The sequence below is a fragment of the Thrips palmi genome, unplaced genomic scaffold (assembly GCF_012932325.1).
Source record: "Thrips palmi isolate BJ-2018 unplaced genomic scaffold, TpBJ-2018v1 HiC_scaffold_15, whole genome shotgun sequence".
Taxonomy (NCBI): Eukaryota; Metazoa; Arthropoda; class Insecta; order Thysanoptera; family Thripidae; genus Thrips; species Thrips palmi.
In genome coordinates this window covers 786,630-806,700 of record NW_023144624.1, presented here as the reverse complement: position 1 = coordinate 806,700, position 20,071 = coordinate 786,630, and the positions used below count along the sequence as shown (strand labels likewise).

The 20,071-nt window shown below is 58.1% G+C and overlaps 2 protein-coding genes across 2 annotated transcripts; both read right to left on the bottom strand.

The window, feature by feature from the left end:
- Positions 1-46: 46 nt before the first annotated feature.
- LOC117641824 (alpha-1,6-mannosyl-glycoprotein 2-beta-N-acetylglucosaminyltransferase-like) lies at positions 47-5,043 on the bottom strand. The gene is made up of 7 exons (XM_034379484.1): positions 4,886-5,043; positions 4,563-4,804; positions 4,322-4,467; positions 4,008-4,171; positions 3,321-3,425; positions 2,344-2,558; positions 47-2,260 (listed from the first exon to the last, which is right to left on the bottom strand). The coding sequence occupies exons 1-7, from the start codon at positions 4,982-4,984 to the stop codon at positions 2,044-2,046; spliced, it is 1,188 nt and encodes a 395-aa protein (XP_034235375.1). The 5' UTR covers positions 4,985-5,043; the 3' UTR covers positions 47-2,043.
- A 21-nt stretch (positions 5,044-5,064) lies between these two features.
- On the bottom strand, positions 5,065-8,384 carry LOC117641028 (the record flags this gene model as incomplete). Its single annotated transcript, XM_034378122.1, has 5 exons — positions 8,098-8,384; positions 5,828-5,907; positions 5,637-5,733; positions 5,276-5,490; positions 5,065-5,181 (listed from the first exon to the last, which is right to left on the bottom strand). Coding segments are annotated over exons 3-5 (339 nt in total), but the record flags the coding sequence as incomplete, so codon positions are not given.
- Between the last annotated feature and the right edge of the window lie 11,687 nt (positions 8,385-20,071).

Here is a 20,071-nt window from a genome sequence, read left to right as displayed (position 1 = left end):
GATAGTACTTGCAAGCATAGGCTTGCTCAGGGAAGAAGAAACAATGTGAAGATAATTTCTTTATTCAAAATGATTGCATTGTATTTCAGAACATACACCTGCAAGTAGGGCTGATTATCTTCAGACTGCAGAACACTTCATACGTAAAGAACCAGCAATTACTGCATAAATCAACTAGGTAAAAACAAAAAGAGCTAACAAAGAAAATAGATGCATTGTTCCCTAAATTAAATCTATGTTTGACTAGATATGAATAGAACTCATAAACATGGGCATACCAGAAAAGTAATCAACTTTCAAAGAATGCTTAAGTATATCCATCAATATTTTGCTTTTTAAAGTTTTCAGTTCCACATGACTTAGATTTAAGAGATGTACAGAGCTTGGAACAAGCGTTGAAAGTCTTATTAAGTGGGCATCATGGCCTTGACCTCTGCTTGTCCCAGCACTTAAAAGTTACACCAAAGATTATTGTTTTTCAATATGTAAGTACACAACAAAACAAAAATAAAGAAAGAACAAAAACAAAGCAGATGCAGCAAAGTAATATCCTAATTCTCAGGAGGCAACAAAAGAGTTGGGTGCAAGCTCAGCCTGAATCAACAAATGCAAATGCCAGCAACAAACTTTAACAACATCATTCCTGAAGGAGGGCAATCAATAAGTTTCATTTTTTAAACACTATATACCGGTAATCGTTGATACAAGAGCAATGATAGCGACTACACTAAGAAAGCAATATCCATCAGTGTCAGTACAAATATTTTAATAAAATAGTATATTTAGGAATAACTCTATCAAGTCACTGTCTTAACCAGGATTGTTAAAGCAGCCTACAAAAGAAGCATAAAACTTTATGAGGAAAGAAGTAACAGCACCACGGTACAGCAAAGAATCACAGCACACTCCTAAAAAGAATTCCTAAAAGAGCCTTAAAAATAATTACAGTATGTACAAGAGTTCTACCTACAATGTACAGTGGATGATATACTATCATTTTTAAAGTTTATACTCCATCAATGCAAGGAATGCAAAACTTGACAGTCAAATGGAGTGAATTTATCACAAATAAATCAATGAGCAACACTCTTTTTCAACAAAAAAAAATCAAACAATAACATGAAAAAAAACAGAGCAAGCAAGTTAAGAAACAACAGAACAAAGCAAAGGTACGTACTTCATAATGGACGTTAACCGAAATCACCCATGACCTAGAATTATTGATTCTCTCTTTCTTGCTTCTTTCTTACACCACAAAGGGACTCATCAAAGACAATACAAGATAGGAGGAAAGAGTAAGGACTAGAATTTAAAACTCTGCATTCCAAAGATAATTGTACTAATGATTACATTAGAACCACCCATCAAACCAAGGAGTCATCTGCATGAGTCCAAGCATGTACCATTACTTCTCCATTAAATCACATATCTTAGATTACTGAAATTAGTAAGTACACAAACACAGACACAAAGTTCACAAATTAGACCAGCACACACACTATCTCTGTTGAGTGTCTAGCAGGAGCACAAAGTTCTCTTTATAAATGTTCGTCAAACTGACTGGAGGGAGAGGGGGATTGCATCAATCACGAGATCAGTAGAAGTGCCAATTGTTAACATGGAATGTGTTCAATTGCACCAAGTTAGCAAATACTGCTGCACACCTCACATCTGGATTGAATAATCCTTACAAAACATTATTCACGATTATTCACATTTTTCAGCGGGCCCATAACAAAATTTAGAATAGAGTAAAATGTATTAACTTTGAGTTGGAGAAAAAAAAGGCTAAAAGTTATGACTTTGAAAGAAAGAAACTTCAATATTTCACAGCATATTTGACATAAAACTATTCTTTGGTAAACAATAATGGTGGGGGAAAATTATGAGAATGTAGTGCCAGTGCCTCAATTTTCAAACAATGAGGACAGGTAATGGAAACTTATTATCAGAAATAATTGAAGTTCAAGCCAAAAGTATGAGTGCAAATGATAGACAACCAACAAATTTCATATCCTTTTGAAGCAACACAAGTCTTGAGTGCTATCTGGTAGTGGTTGAAATATTAAGGCAAAGCTGATGGTCTCGTACATCACCCCAACCACCATTTCCTTTCCGGAGTTTTGTTTTCTTGAGTGTGTTGGTTACAGTAAGAGTTAAATGTGAAGGGTAGAGGTGTCTACTTGCAGCAAGAATAACTTTCTGAACTTTTGATATAACCGCTGTTGATTCACAGTTGGTCTTCTTGTGATGAACCCCACTGAAACAGGAAATAGAAATAAAGTTATAGTTTGCAATGTAATGGTAGAAAAAAAAAACCAGGCACACATTTAAAGATCTTACCATTCACCAATGTGGAACACACGTGGCCCCTTCATGACCATGGCATGTAATCGATGTGGAAGGCAGTTTTGACTGATGTGCTGCAAGCTCCAATCCCAGTTGTAATCATCATATGAGCAGAAATACTGGGAACAGGCACGAATGTCTGTCCAAACGGAGCGGTTGAAGGCCATGCCCATGTTGTGCTTACTGCTTATCCATGGTGTCACCTCAGCCTTAAAGAAGATAGGACCATGAGATCAGAATCATGCAAAGTAAAGTACTATTATTAACAAATACATCAGGCTCATCAGACCTGTGTGTCATTCTATATATAGATTAAATTAAGCATTTCTAAAAGTACGTATCTTAATTGAAGTGAACTGTATGTACAAGAAAAAAAGGAAAGACATTTATTTCACCATGATCTGAGAAGGAACCCACACATCAACAGTCGATTCAAGCTAATTACAGCAGAAAAACCAGGCAATAACATTGTTATTAGGCAAGAAAAATTGCCCAAGGTACAACATCAGCGCAGCCGACCAAAACAATTTCAACTGTGTTAAATTGATGCAAGCAACATGATCAAGAAATGTGAAAGCATCTTAATTCCCGATGACATCAAAAAACACAATAAGCACAAGTGTAAATCCAAAAAGCAATGTACAAATCCACCCAAACCGATTGTAGAAATCCTAATGCACTATAATCCATGAGTATCATAACTTAATGTACAATCAATAAAACAAAACTAAAATTCAAAATTGTAATCAGTAAAAGCATACATATTTTCTCTTGAAAATCAAAGTTTCTTGAAATACGAAACCCAAAGGAAAAGGTATGAACTACAGGCATAAAGGAAAAACTACCACATGCCAATCAACATGAAATAATTTGGTACACATAAGAAGTGTTTTTCCAAACAGTTCTATGTGTTCGTAATTTCATGTCACTAGTAATCTCCATAACATGCAGGTCAGAGGAAACTTGGCTACCTTTTGATAATGTTGATAGAGAGAAGGTAGAATCTGGAAGTTCCAGGAGGGAGCTATTGAATCTGCTGAAACACCCTGATGGCGTTTCATGGCACGTAGCATCTCCTGCAGACACCAGTGCCATACCAATAATCATATTATAACTTCTACCAAAAAAAAAATATTTCTAGTAGTGACAGCTGAAATAGTGCCACAAAACATTTTGCATGGCATTTGACAGTCTAGATTTCCAGAAAGTTATGACAATTAACTGGCTGGGACTGTGGCAGGCATAGTAGCCATTTCAGTCTCTGTATATAGACTCTTTCAGTGCATCTCTCTCATTTAGTGCTCAAAGTACAATGAATGGATTAAAAACTGAGAGCTGTACACCACAACCAGTGTTTTCCTCATGCAAGTAAGTTGAGGGCAGTGATCCAGTTCAAGGGGTGAGTTGTACCAAACAGAGCAAATGAAACAGGACGAAAGAACAGAAATAGTGCACTCAGGAGAGGAAGGTGTAAGGGGTTCCAACACAATGACAATCAAGGTGTTAAAGCTGACATGGAAGGAAAGCACACAGCAAACACTCAAAATGCAGTCTGATGACTGTGTCAGTGTTTTAAAAGGCATTATTTGATGCAAAATAGTATCAGACATGGGTGTAGTCCACTCTCTGTCCGGCATATGGGCAGGAAGTTACTGTACCTTTTTAGAATCCCCGCCATAATAATTATAGGTCTTGAGGTAAGTGCCGAGGGAGAGAATGTTGCAATGAGGGCAGTTTGTTTGGCAGGTTTTCTGCATCAATCTGAGTACATGGATGAAGTCTTCAGCAACAAAGTGATCCTCCTCCAAAAAAAGAACCAGTCCTGCAATTTTTTAAATCAATAGTTCAATTAAAATTACTTGATCAAGAGCAGTTTGACAAAGATATTTTTTTTTTCATTTGATAACATTAATTTGCTTCACAAAAATAAAAAAACAAATGACAGTTTAATTAGATTGGCTTTGCTGCTTACCAGTGTGATTCCTTGTGACTTCTAGCTGTTCAAAGACACGGTTGGCTTTCCACCACCAGTGGTGCTTGGTTTGTGTGAACTTCGCCTCTCGGTAGTGGCCGTAAAGGTCTGGGTGATTCATGTTGGTGCACTGCCGAATAAGTGCCCTGAAACATTGAGACAATATCGCAATCAGTGAACATCAGTGTATGAAAAGCCAATCTCGGTTCAAAGCCCTCCCAGGTTGTCCAAAGACACTCACTCTTCCTTTTTGATATCGCGGGGACAGTCGTCGGGGCTTTCCCCGGGGAAGCTGTGGGGGTGCGTCTGAATGGAGAACGGGTAGAAGATCTGCATGACCTTGCAGAAGTCCACGGCCTGCACCAGTTCGTTGATCTCCGGGTCGTAGTGGTCGTGGCTGAAGACGAGCAGCACCGAGTCGATGTCCTTGGCCTGCGCCAGGCTCACGATCAAGTGCCGCAGGTAGATGAGTCGCGTGTGCACCTACACAAGAAAATGATCAAAACGTTAAAATAAAAGTCCGAAAACTGTTAGTTTTATATGAAACGAAAATGACTGCCGGACCTGGATGACGACGATGAGGGAGTCGGGCTGCAGCGGTCCGAAGACGTCCTCGTTGAGGACGCGCTGCTCCTCGTTGTAGCGCGCGATGCTGGCCTTCATGGCCTCCAGGTCGAGCGGGCCCCCTACGGCCCGCCCGGCCCCCGGGCCGCCCCTCCGGACCCCGCCCCCGCCCCCGGCGAGGCGAACGAGCGCTGCACGCTGTCGTTCCCCGGAGCGGGCGGCCACGCCCCGGCAGCCCCTCCGGGCCCCGCCTGCGTCTGGTTGCGGGGCCTGGCCATCAGGTACTTGTGCAGCACCTGGAACGAGAGGCAGGCGCGTCAGCGCGTCCGCGACTGGCGGCGGGTCAGCGGGCGCACCGCGCACCACGCACGCACCGCGCACGCGACGTACCTGCGGCACCATGGCCAGGATGGCGGCCGAGTCGTTGGCCTCGCTGCCGTCCTGGCCGTTGGAGCGCCAGCCGCGCCCGTTGAAGCCGAGCCCCAGGCCGGCCAGGTGCAGCTGCAGCCACACGAACGACACCACGAACAGCAGCAGCAGCGTGCGCAGCCACGAGCCGGCAGCGTAGCCGGCGTAGCGCCGCCGACCCACCACCGCCCGGGCCACTGCGAGCAGAGGAGCAATAAAAGGAAAAAAATAAGAAAGTAAAAATACACAAGTGAGCTCGCCGCCCGCTTTTAAAGCATTCGATCTTAATCTGCGAGTTGTACGCGTGTGAGGCCGGGGTGGTCGGCCGGGCCGCGACACTCACCCCGCATTGAGCAGCCGGCAGACGGCTCGGCCGCACGGCTCGGCCGCTAGGGCGCCCTGGCGGCCCTGGCCCCGGCACGCCGGCAGTGGGTCTTGCCCTAGAAAAGAATCAAGAGCGAAATGGTGAGACGGACGGACATGCCTGGCTTCCGTGCCGGTACCGCGTCACCGCGCGCACTCCGGGAAACTCACCCAGCTACAGCCGGCAGGGGCTCGGCCTACGTCTCGGCCCGGCTCGCCCAGGCCCGGCAAACGCCCAGTGGCGCCCATGCCTGCAACAAAAACAACAACAACTCATAAACAATGACAACAACAATAGCAACAACAGCGCGCGCGGCGGCGGGGAGGGGCTTACAAAAGACGCTTACACACCGCAAGGGTTTAGGCCGGTTTAATCTGCCTTCAGAGGCCTCCGCTCCCTTCGGGAATTCATTATATCGCAGAGGGAGTGATAAAGGGGCGGCGCGCGACGGGGGTGGAAAGAGAGAGGCAGGCCGGGAGGGGGGGGGAGGGTTCACGACGGGGGGTCGCCGCCGGCGAGCGGCGAGCGCCCCAGGTTTCCGAGTGCGGTAGGGTGGGGGCGGGCCAGCGGGCCAGCGGGCCAGGGTGGGGTCCGAGCGGTGGGGTTGGTGGGGCTGACGAGCGATTCCACCGCCCGCCCTCCTCGCTCCGCACTCTGTCTCTCCCTCGCACTCTTCGCAGTGAGCCATGGGGGTGCGAGAGAGGCAGAGCGAGTCGCCCGACTGGCCCCGCACGCCCACACGGCCGGCCCCGTGACGCAGCCTGGCGACGGCGGCGCGACGAGAGCGCCTGCGAGGTAGGCAATCCGGCGGCACCGCTGCGTCGAAGGGACGACGGTTGCCTACCGCGCCATTGCCATTAAGGGCTAGACCACACATGATCGTATGCCGCTTCGGGCCCGACACATGCTCGCCTGCACTGCAAAACGAGACAAGGTCGTCCTTACTAAAGTGAAGGCGGCTGCAAGGCCCGGCGGGCCCGGCCTGCTGACCGCTGGCTGCCCTGTGCCGCATAGCCGGGGACCTCCAGGGACGTGACCGGGGCGGTGGAGCCGGTGGAGCCGAAAAGGAGAGGGGGGGAGGGGGAGTGGCCGTGGTGACATGGCCAAGGGCTGGCGCTGAAGGCGCATGCTGACACTGCAGCCTGGAGAGGAGGCTGCACAAATTGCAGCAGCACACTGTGCCCTACAGTGCCCTGCCCTGCCCTGCCACGCCCTGCCACGCCCTGCCACGCCCTGCCACGCCCTGCCGGTTCGTTCGTTTAAAAACGCAAGCAGCGAAAAACGGTAAACCAACTCCGCGTATTGACACACATAACGGTGGCTTGGTCAATAGCCAGAAAACGTGGCAGTAGTTACGTATTTCACGCAACAAGCGGCGGCAATTCTCTGATTCCCCGACGACAAAAAGAGGGACCCACACTCGCGTAGTTCGCCCCATCAGTTGCAGGATAACGGCAAGCCGCCCTCCACATGGCGAGCATTAAGAGTCCGTCTGGCGCGGCGCGTTCCGCTGGGATCATTTCTTTCGCGACGCGACCAAGTGAGTGTCCCCTGAGGTTGGAGTCCCTCGCGCGCGGAGTATGGCGACGGGTCAGTTCTTTCCGTCGACGGTTGGTAGAACACAGCGGCGAACGTGCAGTGGAGTGGGGGGAAGGAAGGACCCTCGCGATGCTCGCGGCCTAGTGGGTCTAGTGGGCCTGGTAGGCCTCGCGGACGCGGGGACGCTCTATCTCTCTCACGTTCATTTCATCTCAACAACCCCACCGCGTCACAGCCCACAGCCCTGGGCCAAAAGAGATGAACATTTCGCCGTCCCTTTTCAGAACGAGAAATAAAAGAGGGGAAATGAAAATGGTTCGATTTATACAGAGAGTTTGTCCGTCGCAGGGTCGGGAAAAAGGGGGGGATGTGCACGTGCTGCCCATTCAGCAGAGTACGTAAACCTAATTACGTCTTGACTTGGGCTTTAAACAAAGAGACACCCCAACGCAAAAACGGGAAAAGAATTATCTCCACAGAACGATCAAACCATGACTGCGAACATTTCTGTAATGCCAGAGTTCACAGTTGTGGCCGGGACGAACACTTTCGGACAGAGCGGGGCGGAGAGCCTTTGGCAGCTGCTCAAAGATTGATTCCGGCCGAAAGAAAAGGTCGGAAGGGCCGCGGGGCCACCGGAATGGGGGGGGGGGGGGGGGGTCAACAGGTTCCACGAACACGCACGCCACGGCCAGCCACGGCGACACGGACAGGGAGACCCGTCCCGCGAAGCAGCGCCGAGCAGCGCACAGCCATTCTCTTGTTGTCAGCCAATCCGGGATCCGGGCCCGGCGTGGCCCGGCCCTGCCGAGCGAGGAAAGGGCCCGAGCGCCGGCTGAGAGCTCGGCGCGCCCTTCCATATTTAACACATCAGGGTACTCAATCTTCCGCCGCTACTCACCGAGAGGGTGCAGCCCTTCATGCCATGGCTCGGGCGCGCGCAGAGTGCCCTGGCAACAGAAGAGAGGCAGAGAGAAAATTACTACTCGCCCCGCCAAGGACGCAAGCCGTTACTTGTTGTTGTTGTTGTTGTTTGTTGTGGCCACTTGGTTATTTCTGCCGCGGAAATAATCGATATGGAAGGGCGAGGGGTCGAAGCGAAGCGCATAACTCGTGTCCGTCCGCACTCCGCTGCACTCGGCACCTTGACTGCCGCCGGGCCGGGCCACACCGCCGCCGCGCGACGAGGCCCACAGTGCCGCGGGCAAGGGCCGGGTTACGGCAGTTACAGCGTTACGGCGCACCGAGAGTCGTCGTCGGCAGGCCGTCGGCATTGTCGTCACTGCCAGCCCGAGATAACGCCTGCCCACCTCAACCAGACTCGCCCCGTCTCTCTCGCACTCACGGGGCGCCCCGTGTGGGTGCGAGAGAGACGGGGCGACGAAAACGACTCTCGGAATCCGTCCGCTGGGGGCTTAGCGCCACCCGGGGCGGCCAGCGGCCGCAAGGCACTCGAGAAGGCGGCGCGGCACGGCGCGGCACGGCACGGCACGGCACGGCACGGCACGGCACGGCACGGCACGGCCAGCCCGACTGCATTTCGGCAATCGATGACGTCGCCGACGAGATACCCTCTTAAAACAACGGGGCGCCACTCGGTTAAATATTCAGCGGGGAGGGGAGGGGCGCAACGGCTTGGAGAGGCGGCGGCGCGGCGGCATCCCGGCGGGAAAAGGCAGGTGTGTGAGAGAGACAGAGAAAAAGGATGATAAGTGGAGGATAGGAAAAGAGGGGATGAGAGGAGCAGCTCCGGCGAGGGCCCTCCACTAAGGGCGGCGGGGACGCGATTGGGAGGGGGAGGGGGAGGGGGGGCACAGCGCGGCGGCCGGGGAGGCAAAGAAACACGTGGAAAAAGCGCACATGCAAGGGGAGAGGGGAGGGGCGCTCAGTGCACACGGCTCTGGAAAATAAGCAAAAGGCGGAGAAGCCTCCCCTCCCCCTTTTCCCTCCCCGCCTGCGCCACAGAGCCCCGCGATTCCCGGCAGAGTGCTTGCGGGGCGAAACAGCCCTGGAGTCCCCGGCAGTGAGGCGGTCCCGACGTCCCGACGTCCCGACGTCCCCGGGGGAACGGAGGCTGGTGATTCCGGGTGATTCCAGGTGATTCCGTCCCCACGGCCGTGGATGGCTTGGCCGGTGCTTGGCCATGGCTTGGCCATGGCTTGGCCATGGCTTGGCCGCGCACGGCGCACGGCACTGCGGCTTGGGGGGCCGGCAGTCGGGGCCGCGGGGCCGCAGTCCGCGACGCCCAGCCCTTACTCCGAGCACTCCGTGACGGCCAATAGGGCGGCGGCGAAAAGGGCCGGCCGGGTTACGTCAAATTGAACGGCGAGAACATGGAGGCCGTCGTGCAGTGGGACTTGTTGCGCGTCTAGTGCAATGCGGGCCGGTCAGGGAGAGGGGGAGGGGGAGGGGGCGGCCCCCCTCGAGGTGCCTCCAGGCCGTCGGCCGAGCGGCAGGCCGGTGCGAACCAAAGTCACGTGGTCGGCCGGCAACACCCGGGCAACGCCAGGGCAACGCAACGCTATGGACGACTAACTGTTTGACGTGTAACGGTCCACATCGGTCAGCCCTAGTCCACGCGCTCCACGCGGCCACGCGCCTCATGCAGCAGCGGCGGCAGCAGCGCCGGCAGCGCCTAGCGGGACGCGTCGCCAACAACAACAACAACAACAAGGACGGCGTGGGTCTCAAATTGAAACCGGAACGCGATAACCCGGCGGCCCTTAATTGCGCTAAGCTGAAGCTCGTCATTATGGCGGCGACTATTATGACGCGGAGCGTGCCGCCCGGTGCCGCCCAGCAAGAGGCGGGGCGGGGCGGGGCGGGGCCCTGCAGCACGCCCAAGCATGCCATGCCGCCCGGCGCGACGCGCTTCGCTCTTTCGCTCTTTCGTCGCGGCGAAAGTATTTGGGCGCGAGGCGGTGGTGACGATGACGCAATGGCGCTCCAATTACGCGGGGGAGTCTCGGCGTCTCCTTACAGTGCCGTGCCGTGCCTCACGGCCGCGGAGCTTCCCTGCCGGGCCATCCGCCTCCGCACCGCGGAACCGGAATTCGGAAACGCAGGCCACCACAGGCCCACAACCAGCGAGTCAAGATCCGGACCGTATATTGAGCCACCCACACTTTGGCAGGGAGTATTTTGACACCAGGTGATCGGCGTTAAAATCTTCCTCGCCCCAGTTTGGGTGATAAATCTTTCTTTCCGAAACATTTTGTCATGTCTCTCTTCGTTCTCAGCGTGCTGCCGAGGGCGCGGAGCGGTGTGCGCAGCGCAGCGGGACAAAGGAAATGTTTCTTTAATCAAACCGCAGCGGAATCCCCGCGGGACCGCGGGACTGTGGGACCCACAAAACGCGAACACGCGCGGCGCTGAGCGGGGCTGAGCGGGGCTGAGCCCGCGGCGGGGCGCGGGCCGTCCTCGTCCTAGGCCGTACGGTGCGCCGAGGAGTGCGCCGCGGTGCACGCTGAGGCCGATTTCGAACCGCGCCGTCGCCGTCGGTCTCTCTCACTCGCACTCATGGGTACGGCTTCGGGTGCGAGAGAGACAGAGCGAGCCTGCCGTGCTGCTCGTCCACCGCGGGCCGCGGCTTGAGCAATCGCGGCGAGGCCCACGAGGAGCCAAGCGATCGCCCACCGCAAGCCTTAATGCTTAATTGTGGCGGACAAGGCTTGTCCATGACGCTGCACCACTGTAAACCGCGCCGACGACGTTTAGTCAACCCGCGGTTGAGACATGAGGTTCCCAGCTCGCGACACGGCGACGCGACGGAACGGACTCAGGGACGCCGTGGCCGTGTCACCGCGTGCGTCCCTCACGTCGCCCCTTTCCCTTTTGCAGTCACTCGAAGCGGCGCGACACTTTAGCGTCGCGTTAACGTCGCGGCATGAGGCGCGTGACGGCACGGAGACCAGCTCGTCCCCGTCTCCATGGTGACGGCCTCCAGGCCTCCAGACAGGAGCGGCCCGGGCCTCTGGGCTCGCCTCTAGGCTAGGCCGGCCCACTGGGGGCGCGGCACGGCGCGGCTCGGCGCGGCACTGCATGCCCGTGCACACGCCTGCAGCCGCCAGCCCCACCAGCATCCACATTCACGTGCTCGTAATAATTGCGGAAAAAGTCGTCGTCGCCTTGCCTTCCTCCTCCACGTCCGTCCGTCCGCCCGCCGTGCAGCCGTCCCGTGCTCGTCACCGCCGCCGCGCCCCCCGAACCTCAGATGAGATGGAGTGATGAACGAGTCATTGTTACGGCGCTGCAGCGCGCGGCCGCACTCCGCGACGTCAGCGGCACGCTGGAGGACGCCGTCGAGGACGCGGCTCAAGACGCCGCCGAGACGCCGCCGCCCTCATCTAGAGTCCTACCCTCATATAGCAGAGAGGGCGCGGGGGAGGGTAGGGGGGCAAAAGTACAACTGTGCCCCCTTGGCCTCTAGCTAGCCCGAGCTAGCCGCCCGTAAGGCAGGAAACACTCCACTCTTTGCCGCTGTTTAGTGCAAGAAGTGCCGCTTCGCCCCTCCCTCAGGCCGGCTCTGGATCCGCCACTGCCGTCGGCCCCGGACGCGGCGTTCGTTAGGATCGAGCGGCCGCGCTGCCCCGGCCAGTCCGCCTCGGCCGGCCTCGGCCACCGCGCACTTCGGCGGCGCAAAAAAGAACTAGCCGCGGTAAAAAGGGGGTCGTCTTTGAAAACTTTTGGACGGCGGCGTCGCCTCGTCGCCGCTATCCTGCCGCCATCGGGCTGGGCGCGATGGCGATAACGACGATGGCGGGGCGCACGGCGCACGGCGGTGGCGGTTTTTCAAGCCGAATCGACGCGACGAGCGTCCTTCGCGCGGAGTGGTGCCGTGGCCGCGGCGCCCCCGGACGTCCCCTCCTCCCCCCCCCCTCCACACGACCCTCGAGGAGGGAAATGCATTTCGTTCCGTCCGTCCGAGGGCGCGGCGACGGCGCGGCGGGCGGCCCTTTTGGTCTCCGAACAGAGGGGCTTTGCGTGCTCCGTGCTCCCCGGTGCCACTCGAGCCTCCTCCCTTCCCCTCGCCGGGGCACATCCTCCTTTAGGGCGCAGGCGGCGCAGCGGCCGGCAAGGAAAGTGAGCGCAGCGCCGCCAGAAGTGCAGCAGCCAGAAAAGAATGGCGGAGCGAGGCGGCGAGGGGAAATTGCAGTGCAGGCTGCGCCAGGCTGCACCGCGCTGCACCGCCCGGCCCGGCAGCACCCCTCCGGCCTCCGCGTGGCACTGTGTGTGCAGCAGCCACTCTGCCGCTCTGCACACTCATTTCGAGAGTCATTTTCGCCGCTCCGCCGCTCCGTCTCTCGCACTCACAAGGCGTCGCCCCGGGCAGGTACGAGGAAGACAGGGCGACGAAAAACGGCTCTCGGAATCAGTCTGCTGGGCGCGCTGGGCGCCATGCAGATGGCCTCCGTTGAGCAACGACCCTTCCTTTTCCGTCCCGGCATCGGCTGGTCTTCCTTTATTTTTCCCTTTTTCGCGTGGAGGCCCACTTGGCGCAGCCCGGCCGCCCTGCAGCGCCCTGCGACCCGGCCTGCAGAACGCCTGGGGGGTAGGCTGCCAGGCTGCCCGGCCACACACGCGAGGGCAGCGGGCCTGCCTACCCTGCCGAGTGCAGGCTGACGCAGGCTGGCTGGGGCTAGGGCAGTGGTTCTCAAGCTTAGGGTCGCGACCCCAAAATTTTTTTAAGGGGTCGCGGCGAGGTAGCTGGGATCGTGTTTTGGGCCGGTTTTAAGCAGCCACTGCGTCTGATCCGAGGCGGGCATTTTGCTGCCTCAACAGGCAATTGGTCTTTGGACCTTCCTTTAGCATGCCTTTGTTACGGAGTGCGATTATCTGCCTTAGCTTGGGAGCAGTATTGCCGCAAAGTTAATCAAAACGGTCACAAATGTCTTTGAAAAATCGTGTTTTGGGGTCGATTTTAAGCAGCCACTGCGTCTGATCCGAGGCGGTATTTCGTCCTCCCTAAACGGGCAATTGGTCTTTGGACCTTCCTTTAGCATGCCTCTGTTACGGAGTGCGATTATCAGTCTTAGTTTGGGAGCAGTATTGTCTCAAAGTCGATCAAAACGGTCGCAAATGTCTTAGAAAAATCGTTGTGACTGTTTTGGTCAACTTTGAGACAATACTGCTCCCAAACTAAGACTGATAATCGCACTCCGTAACAAAGACATGCTAAAGGAAGGTCCAAAGACCAATTGCCCGTTGAGGGAGGACGAAATACCGCCTCGGATCAGACGCAGTGGCTGCTTAAAATGGGCCCAAAACACGATTTTTTAAAGACATTTCTGAGCGTTTCTGGGCTAGGGCGTTGGCCATGACGGGGACGTGTCGGTCGACTTACCCTTCGAGGCACGTTCCGCTGCGTTCCGCTGCCCGGCCGGCCCGGGCCATCGCCCCGCTGCCGGGATCACCCTGGAAACAGAAACACAATGAAATGCATGCATATGGCGCGACACCGTGCGGCACGCGGTGTGGTGCGTGCGTAGCTCGCAGGGCCGTGCGGTTGGCAGTGCAGTGCCTTGCAGTGCCGCAACACCAGCACCGTGGGGCCCTCGCCGCCCTCCACTCCGCCGGCCGCAACCGGAGACTCGCAGCACTCGCAGGCCGGCCGCGTGACGCAAGGCGCAGTGCCGTGCCGGCCACAAAAATTAATTCGAATTATTCCGATCGGTGAGTCATCATCACCGCTCTCCGCGCAGCCCCGGCTAAGCCCCGGCGCTCCCAGGCTCTCCCAGGGTCTTCCTGGCTCCCAGGGAAGCAAGTCGAGCAAGTCGGAAGCCAGGCGCCACGACCTGCCCAGCGGCCCAGCCCCGTGGACGCCGCGCGCCTCCTGTCGCTGTCTCTCTCGCACCTGTGCGGGACGCCCATGAGTGCGAGAGAGACAGAGCGACGAAAGCGACTCTCGGAATCAGTGTGCTGGGCCGCAGGGCCGAAGGGCCTTGACCGTCCGCAACTCGGCACTGGCAGTGCACTAGCTTGCACTGGGCGGAGCGCGGCCGGGAGGGGAGGGGGTGACGGTTTGGGACGAGCAGACAGAAGACCTACAGGCAGACAGACTGACAGGACGCCAAACTACAAGCAACTACAAGCCCGCATGCCGGCAATATTACGCGCCGAACTAACCGCGGCGTGTGTGTACGGCGGGCTCGCTCCACGCTCTACACCTTCGCCAGGAAAAGGGCTATCCAGGTAAAACCGGCGTAGGGGGCCAAAACCTTGAAAATCGACCGCGTGAGATCACGGTGCGGCGTGCGTCACAGATACCGGGACACTGCAGGCGCATGAGGACCCTGGCGCCGCGTCTTTGATGTCCGCCGGATAGAGGATACGTAGTTAGATAGAGGATAGAGGCAGATAGAGGCGGCCTAGCGCAGCTGGCGGGGATAGAGGCGCACACAGACTGTGTCGAGGACGTCCAGGCTAATCTCGCACTACGGGCGGCGCGGCAGCGCGGCCAGGTAAATAGGAGGAGGGGGGGGAGGAAGCGCCGCCGCGGCGTGATTAGAATACTTTTCCCCAACTTTCCGCAAACATAATAATGAAGACCAAAAAGTGGGAAAGGACGAGGGAATACGGTGCGCGCTTCTCTAATTGCGCCTCCGCGGCGGGGCCCTCGGCGGCGGGGCCCTCGGCGGGGTCCTCGGCGGGGTCCTCGGCGGGGCTCCCTCGCCGCCCGGGGAAGTGATGGAAAAGACTTGTTCAAACAGGACACGTTCCAGGGCGGCGACTCGCTTCGACTGGCTTCGACTTGGACGGCGCGGCATGGGCACGGCAGGGCATGGCGCGCGGCGTGGAATCGCCATTCGCGATGTTGACGTGGTTCGGCGGCCGCCGCGCCGCGCCTTGCTAACGCCGCGCCGCGCCGGTCGATGGGCAGGCTGGGCGTCGCGATGGGCGTTGACGGCGTTGACAAGCGTGAGGGCCACGCGCCGCGCCAAGGTTTGCCGCCAAGGCTTGTCCGGCCGCCACCTTGACCACCAAAACCCAATAGCCGGAAACAAAAAAAAACTCGTTTTTTCCCTCCGCGTTGTTGACAGCAGCAGCGCTCATTTCGAGTTGAGTTGTGTGCGCCAGGCCCGCCAGGCCCGCCAGGCCCGCAAGGCGCGGTGTTTACTGTCCTCTTGATAAGGACACAGAAGGTCACAGTCACGTTAAACACGAAACAGCCCTAAACGCGGCTTCAGCCAACCGCAGCGGCACCGCGGCTAGGCTAGGGCACGGCCGGCCATGGCGCAATGACACTGGCCGTGCGTGCCACCGCCGCGGTGCCTCGCTGCAGCCCGATACCGAGAGTCGCTCCGTTTCTCTCGCGCCCATGGAGCGCCCCGCACTGCTGCGAGAGAGGCAGAGCGACGAAAACGGCTCTCGGAATGAGTCTGCTGCAGCCCGCAGCTCGACAGCAAGGCCGCCCTGATGCTGCGCAGTGCTTGCCGGTGACAGGCGCGACTCCGCCTTCCCCGATTCGGCATGGACCGCGGCACCGCCATGGGCACCGCCATGGGCACCGCGCAGCACCACAGCACCGGGACCTCGCCCCCAGGAGGCCCCTCCAAAGTTCACGTCAGAGTCGGCCAAAATTCGTTCCCCAACATTAATAAAGGAAAACGGCTAACAATCCCTTTTCCACCGAATTTTTAGGGGTTCCCAAGAACCCCTAATGTCCGAGGTTTGCGGGTTGGTTTGACAAACCGCACTCGCACTCCGTAACAAAGGTGTTCTAGAGGAAGGCCCAAAGAGTACCCACCAGTTGAGGGAGAACGATTTGCCGCCTTAGATTAGAAACGTCAACGCTCGTTGCGAGCCCCAGTTGGACCAATCAGAGGAGGGCTGGTCACGTGACCTGCCGCCGATTCTGAAGCGGGCGCCGGCTTGTGCCGAGGGGGCGCGGCGTGCGTATAGTGGCGGCATGCCGGCGGCGCGCTTGTTGTTCGTTATTCCCGTTATTCGCCGAAAGCCTAAATCGGCTTTCTAAAAGTGGCCAAGCGTTCGGCGCGGTTCGGACAAACAAACAGCCGCGCCTTACCTCGCGGCCGATAAGGCAACACAACGAGTTATTTTCACACCAATTGAGCCCCCGGGGCGCGCAAGGCACACAACGCCCACAAGGCGCACGGAGCCCGCTGCGCACTGCCACGGCACTGCCACGGCACTGCCTTGCCAGGCCCGCGTTCTTCGCCAATGTCACACGCCTCCAGGCCTCCAGGCCGGCACCACACTGGTAACGAGCCGGAAGCCGGCCGCCCTAAATCCATCCGACCTTCGGATATCCCATTCCAGTGGCGTGGCGCGTGGCCCCGCGCGCGAGGGCCTCCGCCAGTACGCCGACCGTCCGTCAGTGCGTCTCGGTGCGTCAGTACATCAACGAGTGCCTCGATCACGACCGTCCGTCTCAACACGTCCGTGGAGCCGCGGTTTCGCCGCGGAGCCGACATGGCGTCGCTCTAACGGACAGACACACTGGCAGGCAGACAGACAGACAGAGTCGACCTGGAGTTCAGTGTAATAGGCCGCGTGTCCTGGCAAGGCTCACGCACACACGCGCGCGGAAACGCTCACACAGAGACACACGCACACAGACAGGCACACAAAGTCGAAGGAATACGAAGCTCCAGATCGCAGAGCCTTCTGCCGACCTGACACGTTCTCTGAACCGGTTTAAAAAGCGGCATCCCCCCCCTCCTCTCTTCCCACTTTCCAGAAGGGGGTCTTCCAAACACAGGAACAGAATCACACATGCACGCGCACGCCGCGGCAATACGATGCAGCAGGTGTCAGATTTAATTAGGGAAGCACCGGCTGCAGTTGATTCGTCCTGCGCGCGACGGTCCCGCGTCCGCCGAGCGTCCGCGCAGCGTCCGCGCTCCTCGGCCCCCGAATCGAGCCCCACATGGTTTGGCCCGCCGTGCCCGCCGGCTGGCTGGGTCTGTAATAAGTGCCGCGGTCCATACAGGAGAAAGCCGACTGCAGTGCGGGCACGGCGGCGTTACGCGGGCCGCGCCTTGGCGGGGCACGGCGTTGCAGGGCACGGCGTTGCAGGGCACGGCGTTGCAGGGCACGGCGTTGAAGGCTCGATTGAAGGGCACGGCGTTGCAGGGCCTCCCCTCGCGTGCCGCCCGCGGCGTCGCCCTCTCACTCGGCCTGTCACTGTCAGTGGAGCGCCAAATCACCCTGCCGATACCCCACGCGACTTTTGGCCGCGCCTTGCCGCCGCTTTCGGCGCGTGGGGTAGCGGCCGCTACTTCCCTCCCCGTGGACGACAACACTTCCGACCCGCGAGGCCGCGACGCAGCACGGGGCTTGACTCACCGGCGGCGCTTGGTTGGGGCAGGGCCCTAGGGGTGCTGGACTGTCTGGCCTGGCCGGCCTGGCCGCTCGCGACGTGCGCGATCACGACACGGAGCGCACGTGCGGCACGCGCACTGGAGCAGACGACGCAGCAGAGCGCGCAGCAGACGACGCCGTCGAGGCCGTCGGGCTGGAGCGGCAAGCGGCTGGCCTACTGGCGGCAGCGAGCAGACCGCGACTGAACACTGAACCCGCCGCGCCAGCCGCGCCGCAGGCAGGCCCGCCGAGCCGAGCCAGGCCGCACCGCGGGGGCACCGGGCGCCCCGGGCCTGGGCCTCCAAGCGCCCCGCCCCGCCCCGCCACCACACTAGCCTACCAGTGCCAAGTGTCTCCCCGAACGCCCCCTCCCCCTTAACCTCCATGAGAGTGTGTTTGCGTGATGCCCGGAGCATTACATCGCCAGCCGCGGTGCCATAAGGCGGGCACACACACACACACACACACACACGCACACCATTCCCTACGTTCTACACTTTGAGATTCAACTTCATTTGCAAACACAAGCCGGAATGAAAGCAAACACAATGCTTTTCCTTGGTCTCCGCGAACCTCGCCGCCGCCCCGCCCGGCGTCAACGTCGCAGCAAGTGAGCCTCGGCCGGGATACAGTGCGAAACCGCCGCGGCACCGCCGTGGCAGAGCAGTAATGCTGTTTTATGAGGGGGACACGTTGACGAAGCCTAAGCCCGAACGGCGCTTTCGTCGCCCAGTCTCTCCCGCACGCTCGTGGGGCGTAACGTCACGTCACGTGGGGGCGCGAGAGAGACAGAGAGCCCTGTTCGGACTGCAGGCCTTTAGCCGCGCAACGGGTCCTCCCTACACAATGGCACAGCCCTAGCGGGGGGCACGCGGTGCCGCGCGGTGCCGGTCTATCTGAAAAGTTGGCCCGGACACTCCGGACAGGCAGTGGGATAGACGGCCGGACCGACAGACAGACAGACAGACACGCTGACGCTCTGGCAGTGGGACGGCAGTCAACGACCCCTCGAGATGACCAACGCGTCGTTACAAACCAGAACCACAACGCGACATTACTACAAAAAGGAGGAAAAGGGACGTCGTCGGACGTGGCGTTTCGGCGCGTGAAAGGCTGGCGGGGCTTTTGGCGGCCGAGGCTTCGCTGGCGTCGCGTCGGCGCGATCACGGCCGCATTATCCACTGCCGCTGCCGCCCTGCGCCCTGCCGCCCTGCCGCCACGAACGTCGCAGTCTATTCAGCGGACCAGCCGAGCGGCGGACCAGTGCCTTAGGGACGATGGTTAAAACATGACGGCGAGGAAGGAGGGGCGGGATGGGCCAGGGCTTACACTGTGCCGGCACGGCGAGGCACGGCGAGGCACGGCGAGGCACGGCCGGGGCTTGATAAGGGTGGGGTGCCAACGTGCCAGCCTGCCAGCGCCAACGGGATTCTGCCGCGAAGGACAGAGCGAGGCCGGGCCAGGACTCATTCCGAGAGTCTCTCTCGCACCTCTACGGGTGGCGCGGACAAGTGCGAGAGAGACAAATGGATTCCTCGCAGTGTACTGCTCACGCAGGCCGCGAGACGAGCGCCGCGCTTTGATCCGCCCCTCTCTATGCCCTTACCGATGAGGCTGTCCAATGCTGCAGCTCTATCGCGGGGGTTACGAACGAGTAACTCACAAGTGCGGATATTAGAGTGTGGGAGCAGAGACAGGGCGACGAGGACTCTGCTTGGCTCGCCAGCCGTCCGCCCTCCCCGAAGTGGCTTGCCTGGCTTGCCTACACTCTAAATATGGGGTGCCCAGCAACTGGGCGCCTTTGTCGCCCGCCCCACTTTTTAGGGTGCCAAATGTCGCCCAGTTTCTGGGCATCTTTGTCGCCCAGTCTCGGGGTGGACAAATCATACAATAACCGGCCCTCTCCCATGGTAGAGCATGCTCAGGTGTCTAGATCCTGGGCGACTAAGGTGCCTAGATTCTGGGCACCTTCGGCACCTCAGTCGCTGGTGAGCTATGGGTGAAGGCAGGTTTCTTAATGGTTTGTCCACCCCGAGACTGTGTGACAAAGGTGCCCAGGTACTGGGCGACATTTGGCACCCTAAAAAGTGGGGCGGGCGACAAAGGCGCCCAGTTGCTGGGCACCCCATAGTTAGAGTGTAGCGCGGAGGCCCGGAGCACTGACCTCCACGCCCTGCCCTGACTTCTGCTGACTTCCCTGACCTGACTGAAGCAGAGCGCCAGGTTTTGCGATAACAAGTCGCGAAGCCGCCCCCGCCCCCTTCCGCTTGAATCGAACATTCGGCATGCCGTGGGCCTGTGCGCCTGCCGTGCGCCTCCAACGGGGCGAACGCCGCCAGCGGCAACGGCAAGCCGAACTTCAGACGCGCAGCGCGACGGCGAAGTAAATGGAAGTAAAGCGAGTTTGGCGTTCGAGTTCGACCAGCGTGCCAGTGCCTGCCACTGCCCTGCCAGTGCGCGACGGTGCCCCGGCTGCCCCGCCCCGCTTCGCCTCCCCGGCCGCCGCGCCGCGCCGCGCCCTGCCACTTGACCCTCTTGACGAGCTGCTGCTC